The sequence below is a fragment of the Colossoma macropomum genome, unplaced genomic scaffold (assembly GCF_904425465.1).
Source record: "Colossoma macropomum unplaced genomic scaffold, Colossoma_macropomum, whole genome shotgun sequence".
NCBI lineage: Eukaryota > Metazoa > Chordata > Actinopteri > Characiformes > Serrasalmidae > Colossoma > Colossoma macropomum.
The window spans coordinates 31,328,679-31,345,534 of NW_023494802.1; the positions used below are offsets into that span (position 1 = coordinate 31,328,679).

General features: G+C 42.8%; 1 protein-coding gene across 1 annotated transcript; it reads left to right on the forward strand.

Annotated features, from left to right (window-relative positions):
* Positions 1–25: 25 nt before the first annotated feature.
* Positions 26–15,069, forward strand: tti1 (TELO2 interacting protein 1). Its single transcript, XM_036591292.1, is given in 9 exon segments — positions 26–523; positions 1,677–4,010; positions 4,118–4,282; positions 4,777–4,787; positions 4,789–4,935; positions 5,654–5,794; positions 6,741–6,945; positions 9,958–10,045; positions 14,153–15,069. Coding segments are annotated over 8 exon segments (3,318 nt in total). The 5' UTR covers positions 26–523; positions 1,677–1,690; the 3' UTR covers positions 14,394–15,069.
* Positions 15,070–16,856: the final 1,787 nt, after the last annotated feature.

Sequence of the window (16,856 nt, forward strand, 5' to 3'; positions counted from 1 at the left end):
GGTGCTTCTCGCGTCCTAAAACTCAGATTTGCACGCTGTTTTTCTCCGGGCCTGCAAAGACGGCAACGCGTGTTACTGAGGAAGTTGTGCAAACTTCCAGAAAGGCAACTAGGGATGAAGTCTTCATGTCGCGATTCCAGAGCGGGATTTGGACTCCACACCGACCCCTGGACCAAAAAGGAGTTCTTAATTTTTCGTCTGTTGTGGTTATGCTAACGTATAATGTATTATGTTAATGTTTAAAAGCCAAACCGAGTGTCCGAATCACATTACGGCACACTCGAAGCTGTGGACTAACGACTCTGGAGAACACTCGCAATGGCGCCCAGAGTTAAATGCACTCGAGTTAGGGCACAAGTACGCGGATTGGAGCGCGCCCAGCCGTCGCGTAATAGTGACATCGACCTGAACCCGGGAGCTACACGATGGGTGATTCGTACACTCGATGAAACAGAGCTGATTTACTTCTCAGTAACGCAGAAAATGAGACCGACTTCGCTGTGGTAGACCTACTAGACTGAAGGTAAAATAAAATCTGTGATGTTTTTAATTTTCTCTGATCTGTAGCTACAGCTTTAGGCCAGCGCCACCTTTGTGAGTCCTCATATAGGCAGTTTAACAAACACAGCCTCAGTAAACTGCACTTCAGTAACATGTCAGTGAAGATTAGCACGATTTAATAGGACGTGCCTAATAAAAGCTTCACTGTACTAGTGGAAAAGGTGAAATCACGTTAAAAGCTCATTATATAAGTCTCCAAACTTTCTATTCTGGTCATTTATACTCTTTCTCTAGTATTTCTAATTTAAATGAATGTGATTCATTCTAGTCATAAGTCTTCAGTGTGGATAAACACACCGTTTCCAACATTTAAAGGGCTGAAATGATATAAGAATAAAACTCCCTGCTTTTTAAAATGAAATAGTTTGATGTAGTAGATAAAACTACAGAACAACCATCTAAGAACCATCTAAAAACTGGCTGCTGCCACTGGCTGAATGGCAGCTGCCCCTTGTCTGACTGGCAGCTGCCACACACCAACTGGCTGCTGCCACTGGCGCTGCCACCCAACTACTGGCAGTTGCCACCAGCTGACTGGCAGATGCCATTGGTTGCTACATCATGCTGCAAGCTGCCTTTATATGCTTGCTGCTATACATTCAGTTTGCAGCTGCCATCCACTAACTGGCTGCTACCACTGGCTGCTGCCACCCGCTGACTGGCAGCTGCCACTGGCCAACTGGCTGCCGCCATCCAACTGACTGGCAGCTGCCATTGGTTGCTATTTAATGTTGCCCAGCTGCCAATTAGAGATTGAATGGATGCTAAGCTGCAAAAATGTCCCATGGTTTTTGTGTTGTCACAAAATGAATGCGTTTCACACACCAAATCAGCGTACAGCAGTTAGTCCCACCCATTAATGTTGAAGTCATAAGGAGTCTTTCAGCCCAAACATCTTTTAGTAAGAAGAGAGCGTCAGGCCAGAGCTTGTTTATGTGTATTGAGAGGAAAATTTGGAAAATAGTCATGTAAAAATGAATTATGCCTACTGTGGGCGTGTAAAACCACACAAACTTCATCAGTAGACGTAAGGAGAAAAATAACTGACAAACAAAATTGTAGACTGTGAGCCTGTTTTAGAGACTATGTGACTGTTGATCCATTATTTGTAACAGGCCACTCATGGAAAATGGCTGATCATCAGATCGACGACCCGAAGATCGCTTTCGCTTACCTGCGGCCCTCCTGTGTGCTCCTGACCAAAGAGCCAAACCTGTGCAACGTACAGGCTCTGAGCGGCCACTTGCGTGCTGTTAGTGATGGCACCCTCCAGTTGCTTCAGGACTATGTACTGTTTCCTCTCCGCTTTGTCCTCAAGACTCCTGGGCCCAAGTGGGAGGCTCTCGTGCAGGCAGCCATGGAGGCCATGGCCTATGTTCTGGAAAACACCTGTATTCACAGCTGGGAATCTCTACGTGATCTCTTTTCTGAGTTGTGCCTTTGCCTCTGTTCCCCCACGGACCCAGGAAAGCCAGCTCCAGCCTCAGAGGAGCTGAAGTTGGCAGTGCTGCGATGCCTGGATGCCCTCTTGCATTCTGCATATGGGGATGTTGTCTTTAAGCTTTATGAACCAACAATGCTGCCTGGACTTGGAGCTGCTGTGTCCTTGTTCCTGGCCCTAGCAAAGCAAGAGAAGGCCAGAGAGGTGCAGACAGCAGCTCTGAAGTGTCTCCTCTCTCTGTTCATACAGTGTGACTGTTCAAGAACTCACGTGGAGCCAGAAGGAGAGGAGAGGCGTATGCTTGGTAGAGCTCTGGCCACGTTCCTCCCAGGAATCACATGTGCCTTGAGTCAGGTGATTGGTGGAGATGTAAGACAAGGGCATGCAGTTACGGTGAAAGCCATGCGAGTTTGGTACACAACAGTGGGACTTGTCATGGATGATGACCAGCTTCAGAATGCTAGCAAAGACAATGTAGACACATCTGAACTAGGGAGGGTTGGAGAACTGGTGGTGAAAAGGACTCCATCTTGGAGCAAGGCCACCTCCAAAAGACTCACTTTGGCTTTGCAGAGGATTATCTCTTGTACTTCTGCGCACCAGCACTGGAGAGTAAGACTGGAACTGGTCAATCTCTCAGACTATCTCCTCACCCACTGCAGCAGGTCTCTAGCAGGATGCACTGGTCCTCTTCTGGAAGCACTGGTAGGAGCAGTCAATGATGAGGAACCTAGAGTCAAGGAGAGGTGCAGTGCAGTTCTGGATGAAGTAGCTAGAAGAAACCAAGCTAATGGAGGTCAGGCCCTCAAAGATGTCCTGTCAGAAAACTTGCATGGCTTGGCGTCTTCGCTGCCTCGTCTCATGAGAACGACAGATGACAAGCGCAAACTCTTTGTGCTCAACGTCTTCTTGGGGTACCTGAAGATCTTGGGACCACAGATAGATTTGGTGTTGACGTCAGCGGCACACCTGCAGCGTATCTCCAAAGCACTAATGCAGGTGCTGGAGTTGGACGTCTCAGACGTGAGGATTGTAGAAGAAAGGACTTTTGCACCCTTGGTGGACCTGGGACCGGAGACTCATGAGGCACTGTTCCAGAGGAAGTACTTCCTCTACTTTACAGATGACAAGATCTTCTCTGCATTGAAGCAGATTTGCCGGATGTTAGGTCACTATGGAAACCTCTACTTACTCGTGGACCACTTTTTGGATCTCTACAAGGAGTCCTCGGCTTATCGTAAGCAAGCTGCCCTGGTTCTCAATGAGGTTATCACAGGGGCAGCAGGAATTGGCATAGACATGGAACCTTCTAGAACAGACAATTTTAGAATGAACCATCCTAAAACTAACCATGAAGACCTGAAGTCTGCAGTCATGTCCATTGTTGAGGAATACATCAGTTTGAATAATTGGCATCTCTCCACTGTAATGGAGCACTCAGATATTGAGCAACAGGAGAAACGTCCATCTCCAATCTCTGCTATCATGAGTGGCCATGAGGGGAAGAGCCTGCATCTGGTTCCAGCTTCCAGCATTGGTCCCAGATCTCCAACACTCCATCAGCTGAACAGCAACATCTGGCAGATATGCATCCAGCTGGAGGGGATTGGCTCCTTCGCATTGGCCCTGGGCACTGACTTCTGTCTGCTTCTAATGACCTCACTCTACCCAGTGCTGGAGAAAGCAGGAGATGAGTCACTCCTGGTCAGCCAGTCGGCTCTCGGCACCATGCACAACCTTTGCGTGGCTTGCAATTACAGCTCACCCAAGGACTTGGTCATCAGCAATGTGGACTACCTGCTGAACGATGTATCTCTTAACCTGGGCAGACCCAGCATTCACCCTCATGCTCCCCGAGTTCTTGCCGTCATGTTTGCCCATTCAGATGCAACTTTGCTGCCCCTAGTGGTTGACGTGGTGCAGGACGTGTTGATGGCGCTGGATCTGAGCTACGACCAGAGATCACTGCAATTCTGTACAGTACTGCATTCACTCATGAAGGCAATGGGTGAGTTCTCCTGACTCTTTCTTATACAAAGTAAAAAGCACTTTAACCCCTTGTGGACGATATTCAGCCTTAATTGGTTAGATTTAATATCATGTCTTTAATTGCAGTGAGGTGGTTTTCTTCAAGTGCTAAAGATCACATAAAGCCTCCTAGAGTCCCACACAGCCAGCATCCCGAGCCACTTGACCTGCGGCAGTTTCTCCTGGACTACAAAAAGCAGAAGGAGCTGGCCGAGGGGATCGGTGCTGATGAGGAAGACCCCAGCGATGCAGGTTTGAGCTTCTGCAGAGTGAATTATTGAAGTGTTTCAGGCATGTTTTCACTTGCTTTTGAATATATAGATATTGAATTGTATTAGTTTCTCCTTCTAGGGTTGTTTTTAAGCAAGACACTGAAGCACCCCAACTATTTGTAGCCTCTCTGATTCCCACTATCAGCATAAAAGTCCCAGAATTTTTATGTAGTGTATTAGTGCAGTCTATTTTTGTCTATACCGAAGTGAGGCCAAAGTTGACAGAATTGTTTGAAAGAATATGTATTTTATACAACTTTTTAAAGTACCTTTAGTAATAAAACATTACACTCTGGCTCCTTAAGATGGAAGGTTTGGACATCCTTGGTTTACAGCATGTGGTCAACTCATAACTAGTGTTTTCACACAAACATTCAGCTAAAAAAATTCAAATGTGCTAATTGAGATGCCATTTGATCCATCAAAATGTAAGTCTGTTTACTATAGTATTGTTATTAATGCCTATCTTTACAGAGATGCCTCCAGTAGTCCCCGGGCTGTGAGGATCACAGTGGATTGGAGGAAGGTCCTGATGTAAAGCCGGAGCTGCCCGTGCACGTTTCTGTAGCTAAAGACGTGATGGAGCGCTGTGTTCACTTGTTGTCGCACCCCAGCATAGGAACACGACTGAAGGTACAGCGTTAGTCTCTGTGTTACTTTAATGCTGCTATTCCTAAATTGAAATTCAGCAGAAGTATAAAAATGCATTGATGGCAATGATGATGCGTCAACCTGAAGGTGGAGATTTACATCTTAACCATTTAATTATGCACAAATTTTGAAAACATCGGTTGAATTCTCCTTCAATTTTCATCGCTGTCTTTACAGTGTAATTATTTCATTGTAAAAAAAAAAAAGTAGCAGGTTTGTTGAATTTGAGCTTGGGTGAAAATCTCAAACATAATTCAGTTGTTGAGATGTGAATAAACAGACAAATGTATCGATTCAAATTTCTTTACAGTGATGGTGATAGGAACCAGGGGCTGCAGTGTCTTCAATGCAGATAAAGCCATTTTATAGCCATTTTTACTATCCAGAACCACAAGTGAACCTAAATGTGCCGTCTGAGTTTTAATGTAATACTAGTGATGGTAAAATAGTACCTCTCCACCATAATAATTTAAAAAATATGTTTGATTTAGGCCAAATTCTTTCTTTCTGTTATGAAACAATGTCTCAGGCATCAGGCAACGCACAGTATTTGTAACCATTGTAACGGAGCATTTCATGCCAATCCACTCTGAATGACTTTATTTAAATGAAGAAGAATTAATTATGAAGAAAATTTGAAAAATCAGTGGAATTCCCCTTTAACATGTCATCATTATTTGTTTGCATTTGTGGGTTGCAGGTGCTGGACATTGTGGAGCTGTGTGTGTACGTACTGTCTGAGACCGAGAATGAGCTTTTACCCATGGTGCACCGCTGCTGGCCTGTGCTCCTCCAACGCCTCACCAATGACGATCCGCTGGCGATACCGCGAGCTTTCAGGGTATGAACAGTTCAGTGTGTTTATTTATTTTTATCAAAGACTGTCCTCCTAATGTGAGACGACATTAAGGCACTGAAAGCAAGAAACTTCAGCATCTTAACTGTTGTAAATGGGTTGGATTTAAGTTCTCAGCTGAAAACTTTATCTGCTTCTATTGAAATGAAAATCATAGTGCATTTTCTTTCTTTTCTTCTGAGCTAGCTGAGTGTTTACTCTCGATGATAGGTGGGTGGGAGGGGGAGGTGAAACGTGATATTATTGGTTAATATCACTTTTTCCCCACTGGTGCACGATGATGCAATCAAATCTCAGAAGATGTTTTTGAAGCATGACGTTCTGATTAAAGATAAACAATTTTTTGGACTGCGGAACAAAGAATTTTGCCTTTTAAGTGATACATTCTGATGGATCCTGCTTAATACACTAATTATAGGTTTTGTGGTGTTTTTATAATGAACCGGCAGAGAAAGAATGATGTTGGTCTTTTGTGTTGAGAGATTTTTAAAAGAAATTTTTCTGTTTCCCCCTGATCTCCCCACCGAGTCCCAGACAAAACTCCCAGCATATAGGTCACTTAAGCTTTTCTAAATTTGTTCACGGTGCTCTTTTAATCTGTTTTAATAGTGGATTTGAGCAGGAAAGCCTGTGATTAGATGCTGTTTTATAAATAGACAAAAAATAAATGTGTAATAATTCAACGCCAAGTCTATCAAGCCTCACATAAATATGTAATTCAAGTGGTCTGTTTTTTTAGAACCATGTTTATGAGAGTTGCCTGAGTATAGTATTCGAAATCCATAATTTCTTGACTGGTTTCTTTTACATCCTGTATTGTAGACAGACACGGCGAGGCTCATCAAGAGGAAGCAGAGTATTTGCACAGTGGACACTCTCTTACTCTCACACTCCCTGCCTCTCTCTCTCCCCCCTCCCCCTCTTTCTGCAGGTGCTGTGTGTGTTGGGAGAGACGTGTGGCGACTTCCTGAGGAAACGTGTGTCTAAAGAGGTTCTGCCCAGGCTCACCTCTGCCCTCTCGCGGCAGGCCGAGACCAGCGCCCGCTCTGGCCCGCTTTACACCCACACACTCGCCTACAAGCTGCAGCTGGCGGTGCTGCAGGGTCTGGGACCCCTATGTGTGCGTCTGGATCTGGGTAGGTGCTCACTGCACTGCTCCTGTTAACTGTGACACAAAGAATGGAGGACTGTATGATGCATGGTGCATTTTTCCAAGATCAAGGAACAGAATAGTGTACTAATGTTATTGACAGTAATGTGGACCACCAGTATTGATGATATATCAATATTGTCAGTTTTGAATCTTTTTTTTGATAGTTATTGCTTACGGTTTATTGCTCTGAGTCTTGTTGGCTGGTTGGATTTGGAATTTGATGTTTTCTCAGCTCAAACACTCCTGATTGACTGATCAGCTAATGAAGCCTATGAGTATGTAAAGGCCACTTCAGACTGGAATTTGGGGTGGATTCTACCTCATTACTTCAATTTCGTCAAACTTAAGCCATATTAATACCACAAAAAGCCATAATACAAACCCAATTTCAGGCTGAGGCAGTAGGTAAAATGTAAATAAAAGCAGAAAAGAGTGATTTGCAAATGATGTGACTTGTATTCAGTTAAAAACAGTACAAAGACAAGCTGATTGTTTCAACAAGTTAAGTTTATAGTTTTTTTGTATATACATGCTTATTCTAAATTTGATGCCTGCAGCATGTTTCATAAAAGTTGGGACAGGTTTAGTCTACCACTTACATCACCTTTCCTTTTAACAACGTTCTGTAATTGTTTGTGAACTGATGGAACTGAGAAAAAATGGCCAGCATCCTTGAAGGAGGGCAGATTCAGTAGTAGTGGCGTTATGAATTCAGGCCATGGTATATCAGTTGGAATTCAAGTCTTCGTCGGTACCCAGAAAATAGGTCCAATAAGAATTTAAATAGTAAATTAATGACCTCCCTGTTGGAAAAAAACAGCTGGGTTATGCTGGTCTAATGCTTATTTAGTTGGTCACCTAGTACTGTCATGCTGGTTGACCAATGTCTAAAACACAACATATGCTGATTTTGATCACCACATCAGCTTCCATTTCTGCTGATCACCATACCAGTATCCAAAACTGGTTTTGCTGGTGACCAGACGTGCTTGGTTTTTGCTGACAGGGCTAATGCACTGGAATGCACTCATAACCTATTAACCTGCTGTAGTGATGGCATTACTCCACTAGATGGCAGACTCTCATCACACTTGAGTGAATCGTGTCTGTATGCAGCTGCAGTGAACACTGTCTGTGCATCTAAATGTTGTTCCAGTGGGCCTGTGGACCTGTTACTGCTGGAGCAGCACTGCCTTTCCTGACAGCTCTATCAGGGCGTCCATCTTAAAGCCTTTCTCTTTCTCCAGGCAGCCCCCGGTGTCGAGAGCCACCGCTAGCCTCTTGCTAACCTCCTCGCTAACTGCCTACTTTCTGCCTCCAGGCAACATTGCAACACAGTCCTGACTACTGTGGAGAGGAATGGAGAGAGAGAGATAGAGAGATAGGAGAGAAAGAGATAAATGATTGGGAGAAAAAGAAAGATTGGGGGGCCTTTGAAAAAAGGTCCGCTTTACTGAAGCCTCCTCCAGCCGGCAGAGGTGGGCCACGGCTGAAAGAGTTGTTTACTGGCTCGGCCTGTAATGAATTTTAATTATTGACCTCCAGAGACGCCGGATCCCTTCCACTGTTTTGTTTCGGTGAAGAAAAGGCTGGAAGGTGCTAAAATAGTCCGTAATGAGCAGCCGACTGAAATAAGCTCTGGGAGAACGTAGCGCTGGAGCGAGTGGGAGGCTGGCAGAGTGAGAGAGTCACACTCTTAGATTTCAGCGGTGACCCCGAACCTCAGCTCAGGGAATACTGATAGACTGGTGGGTGGGGACTGGGGGGATTGGCGGGAGGGGGGCACAGAAAGAGTGGGAGTTTCCATGGTTATGAGAGTCAGCTGGCAGTGAGAGGCGAATAGAGAAATTCAGAAAGGTCAAAAATAAAAGTTCACCAGATACGTTACCATCTCTCTCTCTCTCTCACTCTCTCACTCTCTTTCTCTCTCTCTCTCACTCTCTCTTTCTCTCACTCTCACTCTCACTCTCTTTCTCTCTCTCTCTCTCTTCTCTCTCTCTCTCTCTCTCTCTCTCTCTCTCTCTCTCTCTCTCACTCTCTCTCTCTTTCTCTCTCTCTCTCTCTCTCTCACTCTCTCTTTCTCTCTCTCTCTCTCTTTCTCTCTCTCTCTCTCTCTCTCTCTCTCTCTCTCACTCTCTCTTTCTCTCTCTGTCTCTCTCTCTCTCTCCATCTCTCTCTCGCTCTTTCTCTCTCCCTCTCTCTTTTTTTCTTCTTTCTTTTTTTCTCTCTCTTTCTGTCTCTCTCTTCTCTCTCCCCCTCTGTCCTTCGTTCAGTTCAATTCAGTGCAAATAATCTGTTCCACCCACAAGTTCATTTTTCCGTAGTTACAGAGCGTTTAGTTACACACACACACACACACACACACACATCTTTTTCTCTCTCAGTCTCTCCCTCTTTCGTCCTCTCTTTTTCTCTTTGTCTTAATCTCTCTCCTCTCTCTTTCTCTCTCCTCTCTCTCTCTCTCTCTTTCTCTCTCCTCTCTCTCTCTCTCTCTCTCTCTCCCCATCTCTGTCTTTCAGGCCATCTCTCTCTCTCCATTTCTGTCTTTTATCATCTGTCTTTCTTGTGAATCCTCTCATCATTCCAACATAGTTCAAACCACCGAAGCTTCATAAAAGTTCGTCTGATAGTTAATTGTGATACGATCTTTAATTAAATTTGACCAAACGATTAGCACGCTCGTTATCCAAATAATAGCCCAATTACAGTCTTCCCCTCAGGACGGACTCATCTCACTGTCCACTAATCAGTGGAGCGTAACTGTCCTTTGAATTGAGTTGTAGTCTTCTTTGTGCATTAAGCATTTATAACATGTTTAGAAATGCTTAATATCTACTATTTGTGTTTGATTTCAGAACTGTGGGTGATTTATGTGTCACATTATTACAGCCCCAAAAAAATAAAGTTACTATCATATTATGGCCTTTTAATGTATATTTTGTTACTAAAACAGTCATCATCATTGACGTGGATCTGTGTTGTGTGTTATTTTCAGTGGACTCTGATCTGGACCACATCTCTGAGGCCTGTCTGCCTTACCTGAGCTGCCGGCAGCCAATCAGACTGCAGGAGGCCTGCCTGAGGTAACCCATTCAAATCTCCTGAGAGTCCGTCTGATACACTCATTTCTTTTCAGCAGACCCTTTTCACACTCGCGCACACACTCAGACGGGCTCGTGGGCGAGAGATGAAGATCCCGCCGACTCTCATTGAATTTCAAATGCTGCTGAAATGACATTTAGGTGTGCAGGCTTTCCACACAAATATCACCTCACAGAACTTTCACTGCAGCCGACGTCCCCAGCCGCCCTCATATTTCATTAATAATGAATTGATACAGTGATGGCAGAGAATTATTCCAGTGACCAGACGTCCCGTGCTTAGCTTTCAGGTGTCCCGACTCCAGACAAATTCATAATTTGCCTGTTGTTTCTGTAAACCAGGTAAAAATGCATTTCACTGCTGGAACTCAAAGAAAGCTTTGTGCACACCGCTGCATGTTATAGACCAACGAGCCAAAACATTACGACCGCTTACAGATAAAGCAATTAACACTGATTGCAGTTAACGTTGATACATTAGACAGTATGCAAACAGTCAGATCTCATAGTTGGACACTGGAGAAATGGGCAGGCGTTTCATGGGCAGGCCAAATCATTATGGCCAGATGACTGGGACAGATGTCAGAGCATTCCCTGAACTGACAAGGCATGTGGGGTACTCCCGGTCAGCAGTGGTGAGCACCTACTGAACGTGGTCCGAGAAGGGGCAAACCACAAACCTGTGACAGGGTTTTGGGCAACCAAGGCTCATTTATTTGCGAGTGCAATGGAGGCTGTCAGTTAACATGCAAGCATCACTACTGGCCTTGGAAATGGAAGAAGGTCACCAGGTCCAATGAGTTCCGTTGCCTTTTACGCTGCATGGAGGGTCGATTGCGTGTGTCGGAGGAGCAACACTGCTGTGTCTGATCCACTCGTACCAGCGCAACACACACTAACTCACCACCACCACATCAGTGTTAATGCAGTGCTGAGAATGATCCACCACCCAAATAGTACCTGCTCTGTGGGGGTCCATGGGGGTCCTGACCACTGAAGAACAGGGTAAAAGGGTATGCAGAGAAACAGATGGACTACAGTCTGTAATTGTAGAACTACAAAGTGCATCTATATAGTAAGTGGAGCTGATAAAATGGACAATGAGTGTAGAAACAAGGAGGTGGTTGTAATGTTATGCCCGATCAGTGTGTGTGTGTGTATACATATATATAGTACGTATACGTATATTCTCTTGTGAGAAAAGCAGCCTGCTAATGTAGTCTATATGTGACCGTGTTTAACAGTACTGTTTATGCTGTGTAGTGTAATACTCTGTACTTGTATAGGTGGTTCAGTTGTTGTCTGAGTGTCTCTGCTGTGCCGTTTTTGGCGGTTCCTCTTCTCAATTGTCAAACTCTGAGCGCTGCTGTGCACCTCCCGTCTTTGGTAAGCTGCCAGGCTAATTATGTAGCTAGCTGAGTTGCTGTGGGGAGCTTGTAGTTGCCTACGTTAGTGATTCCGAGTTGTGGTCCTGGGGGGCCCATGCGCTGCACACTTTCAGACGCTCACTGCAAGCTTTCAGTCATTACAGCACACCTGATTCCACGAGGTAACTAATTATGAAGCTCCAGCACGAGTCGAGCCAGTTGTGTTAGAACAGAAGAAACCGCAGTGCAGAGGGGATTCCTGACAGCAGACGCAGCCGGGCAAAGAAAAATCCCTTATTTCCTAATAGGGACGGGTACTTTAACCATTTCTGCCATTCAGCTATCTGCAGTGTTTAAACAAATAGTATACAGATATGGCAACTGTAGTAGACTGTGGAAACGTCTGAGACCACCCTTCATGTATATCATTTCCAAACAAAACAGCCATGAAGTACAAGGTGTTCATCTTTAGTAATATATTTCTGAGAATATTAGATGTAAGATAATCCACTTGCATAAGGAAGGAGAAAGTTAAAGGAAAATAACTGGAAAAAAAAAACAGAAAAAATGGTATGAAATTCTAAGAAATAGAGAAAATGAGGCTCCTAACAACCACCTGGAAGACCTGATAGGCACCAAAACTGCCCCCATCAGATAAACAGCACTTAAAGCTTTCATCTTTGAGAGAGAGGAGAAAATCAAACTGCTTCAGATCTGAAAACATCCGCAGGTGTTTCTGTCCATCCTTCCACTGTAAGAGGACAACTCAGAGCTATGGGTCTGAAAGGATGTGTAGCTTTCAAGAAGCTCTTACTGAGAAAAAGAAGCAGATAAAAAAAAAAAAGAAAATTTGCATATCAAACAAAGAAGCTGCTGGTGTTCTCAGAACAACAGACTGACCACCCCAGAGTCCAGACTGAATGTGTTTGGGATTACTTGGATTGTGAGAAGCTGTAAGTGTAACCAACTTCTAAGACTGAACTTTAGAGGTTTGAAAAAAAGGCTCCAAACAGTAAATACAGAAAAAAAAATCTGATATTATATGCAGTTGCTGATGTTTCTGTGTAATGTTCTCTTATACATATGTTTTCTGCTTTTTTCCTAATGCTGAAAAATGAATAACTTGTGCTTAATTGGCCATTTTTACTGGAAATATATATATAAAGGTGGTCTCTGACTTTTGCGCAGTACTTTAATACCTATTATGTTACACAAAATTAAATATTAATTTATTCATGATTTATCTTTGCATGTTAAGTGTGTGTGCGATTTAACACACTACCAGTTTACCTGCAGAATGACAACTTGCAGTGTATTTTTGTATATATTGTAATGTAGTTCTCAATTATTCTTAACCCTCTATTGCCTGCATTATTACTTAAACATGATAAAATGTTTGTGTGTTTGTTATTTAAAATTTCTTAAATAATGGAAATACTTGAAAAAAGTTATTTATTTATTTTTTAAAAGTGGGATATTTAGTAAATTGTTGCCATATGGCAACAATGCGCAATTGTACCATAGCACCATAAAATCTAAAAAAAAAAAAGCACCATAAAATCTCATTTTTCTCTAAAAACATCAATCAAATCCAACTTCTCCTTGTGGAAATGTACGACCCAATATTTAGAAATATTGGAAATTAATAAATCATAATGAGAGGACCTGGTCATGTGATGTCATAAAGTATTGTCCTTTCAAAGTAAAAGACCCTTTTTCCACAATTAAATAGGAAAACACAGATTTTACATCACTACTTTTTAGTAAAATTGAGATAAAGTAATTGTTGCCATAATACTACCACCACCATGTTTCATAGATGGGATAAGGTTTTTATGCTGGAATGCAGTGTTCTTTCCTTTCTCCAAACATAACACTTCTCGTTTACATAATGCTTCTCGTTTAAACCAAAAACACCAATAGTGATTTCAGTATTCGAATACTGGCACCAGTTAACCGAGTACCCGAGTGCCTGAGGACCCGTGCACATCCCTAATATTCACATATTCAAATAACCATACTCCATTTCCTTACAAGAAAAGAGTTTGTAGATTTAACTGAGACCCGTTCTGCTCATTCATTCAACATAATCCTAATGAGGAGCACCATGGGGCAGCGTCCTGGATTAAGAGATTAAGTCCAGTCCTCTACTTTAAAGGATTTGCAATGGAGAATCACCACTGACCTTGTAATTTAGACTATGTCTGGAAAAACAGTCCTAATTAACACTCGCACTCACTTTGTGAAGTAAGAGAAGCAGCCAGTGTAGTTTTCTGTTTTTGTGTTGTATGTTTTATCACATGTATGGACACCTTGCCTTTTCTCACTGTCAGAAAAAACCTGCGAAAGTTTTGTTAGCACAGTAACACAGATATTTATTAATCATTTGAGTAGATGTTCACCAAAGTGCCTTTGTAGGTATGAAGAGCAGGTTTTGCAAGAGTAGGAGTTCCTTTTACAAACCAAAAGCAAATATTGAAAGTGTTTTGGCCCAAAGGTGGTTTAAACACCTGAAAGTTTTAAGGGCTGATGAGTGCTGATATCATTACAAGGGGATAAAATACCTTTGGGATGATTCTGAACGTAGCACTGTCACAAACACTGTCACCAAAGTTTATGCATCTGATATAAATCTTTAATCAGGCCTGAAATGTTGGCCCAAACCCCAACACAGCCTGGACAGCCTGGGTCATAACACAAATGCTTTGTTTTTTGCCTGCAGTGTTTTCCGGCATCTGATGCAGGTGGATCCGGACGCGTGCTGGTTCACGCTGAGCGAGCTGTGCTGTCCCGCGGCGTACGAGCCGCCCCACACGAGCCTGCACCCCGTCAGACTGAGTGGAATGGACAAACAGAGGACCGAATACACAGACAATGTCATCAAACTCCTGCATGAACTCCAGCTGTGTGAGGAGAACCAAGCTCTGATTGACCCTGTGGTCAACAGCAGAGCCGAGAAGTGACTGATGCTGAAGCTCTGAGTGGAAGTTTGAGGATATTTTATCCTATGCTAATAGGATAACAGTGAATTAAAGTTAGTGGAGGTCATTTCCAGAGTGCTAGAACCTACCTGGCTTTCATTAACGGCCTATTTTTAGGCAAAGTATTCTTTTAACCTGCTGCATTTGGAAACTGGTCTGGAAATAACCCAACTGTACAGGCCACTCGTTTTATAGGCTTTTCCTGAACATCTCCACGGCACGAATGTACTGAAAAGACCCAATATTGTACTTATTGTGTTTATCACAGCATGTTTGATGTTTTACATGTTATTTTTTTAATGAACATGCTGATTGTTCTCGGACCAATGGCTCTGGCTCTGGCTCTTTGTACCAGTTAGGCTCCTCCTCTCAGTGTGTCTGGGATCCTGAGTGGGGGTGAACAACGTAGCGTTATTGTGATATTACATCATGAGTGTATAGTAAAGTTTGGAATCACTGCTTTCATTAACATAAAACCAATTTTGTTGCAGATAAATGAACTGAATGAATCTATGATGCTATTAGTCTGTTACTTTCAAACAGTTTGTAGGAAGCTGTAAAATTGACGTTTGTGCTGATGAACAGAGCTGTTGCTTTCATAATAATTGAGAAAGCTGTGCAGTTTTGAGAACAAACTTATTATAAAATTTATAACCAAAATGCCTCGTATTTGAAAAGCAGCGACCAAATGCTGCTGATCAAATAGCTATTTATACTAATTTTTCATAAAGATGTGACTATAAATAGATAATTGCATTCAATTATTTAATAACATCATGATATTTATTTTTGTTGCGTCATAACTTCTCACTGTACCCCAGATTCCATATATTGTGAATGAAATTCGAATATTGAATATTGAATAACAAGTGATTCCAAACCTTTGACCAGTAGTTTATATCATAGACGGCCTGTAAACCACACCAGCCAGCATAGCTGCATAAACTGCCCATCATAATACTTCTTCCAAAGTCCTTCAGAGTGGTTTGGTGTGAAATACTTTGTTCTAGAGAAACTTGCTGAGTCAGAATTGTTCACAGTGGTGGTGATAGGAACCAGACGTCCGTCTCTAAATCACATAATGTTTTATATGAAAAGATTATATATGTGTTGGTGGATGCCTGAAACATGATTTTACAGTAGTTTTGAGAAGATTTTGGTCCTTAAACTTATTGTTAAGCCATTTATGGCAGAGAGGTACATGCAGAATGTTGTAAGGAAAAATTGTCTCCAAAAAAATGTTTTTTTTGGATTCACCGGTATTTTACCATCAGCAGCATTATGGAAAACATAGATTTTGGATAGTAAATAAAATGGCTGTATTTGTAAAGTCAGTATGTTTCTCCTCTATAAAATATTTCACATCGTCACTCTGAATGACCTTATTTCCATCTCAAATATGATTATTTTGAAAAATAGGTGGAATTCCCACTTAATGTGGAGCTATTTTGTCAAAGCATTGCATCCATTTCAACTACATGTAGTGTTGTATATTAGATATCATGAAAAAAGTCCTGTTTTTAATGTCTAGGCCTTCTGAAGCTCCTCCCACTCAGTGTGGGGTCTGAGGCCCCGCCTCTTGACAGCCTGATAAACGTTAACGAGCAGGAAGGGTTCCTTGCACACTTAGCATTAGCGTGCTAACACGTTATCTGCCGGCGTGCTTCGCTATTTATCCTGCTGCCAAAGCTGACAGGGCGACTATTACTCACACGGCGGCGAGGCCTGGTCAGCTAGTGTTCGTGCGTAGCACGCGCTCATGCAATTTCCTTTCAAGCATGGCTGATAAGTGAGCGCACTAGCTTCATTACACAGGGTTCAGCTGCGCGACACGGCCATGGCTTGACTGATTAACTGCCGTTTAGGACAACAAAAGGCAGCGGAGGTGGTGGTGTGGTGGTGAGGTGGTGAGGGGAAGTTGATCACGCAGGTGGAGGAGGCCGTTTGACCGGAGGAGTACAGCCGAGTTTAGCCCAGAGGGTAGCACTGCATACAGGCTTCTGATTTTGTTTGCCGGTTGAGGAGAAAGTAATTAATAACACTGAACAATGTAAAGGTTCTTCATTGAGATCTTCAAAGTTTTTAGAAAGATTTTGGTGCAAAACATTCCCAGAGGCTTCCACAAGACATGCAACTACATCCAGTACAAGTCAGGTTCAAACTAGTCCTGTAAAACTGCAAGCATGAAAACAATGACAGCGCTTTCTGGAGTTATTGTGAGGATTATAAATGAGTATTTTAATACATGGACCACGAGATTATAGCATTAAATCATTCATCTGTAAGCTTGACAGCTAATATTCTGGTTAAACCTAGATATTTAACTTTTTCCAAAGCTTTACTCTGAATATTACTGGGGAAGTCTGTTAGCTTGCTAGCACATTCAGCCAAAATCTGGTTAAACAAAACCTTCTACTTCATACTTTTACTGCATAAACACTCAAT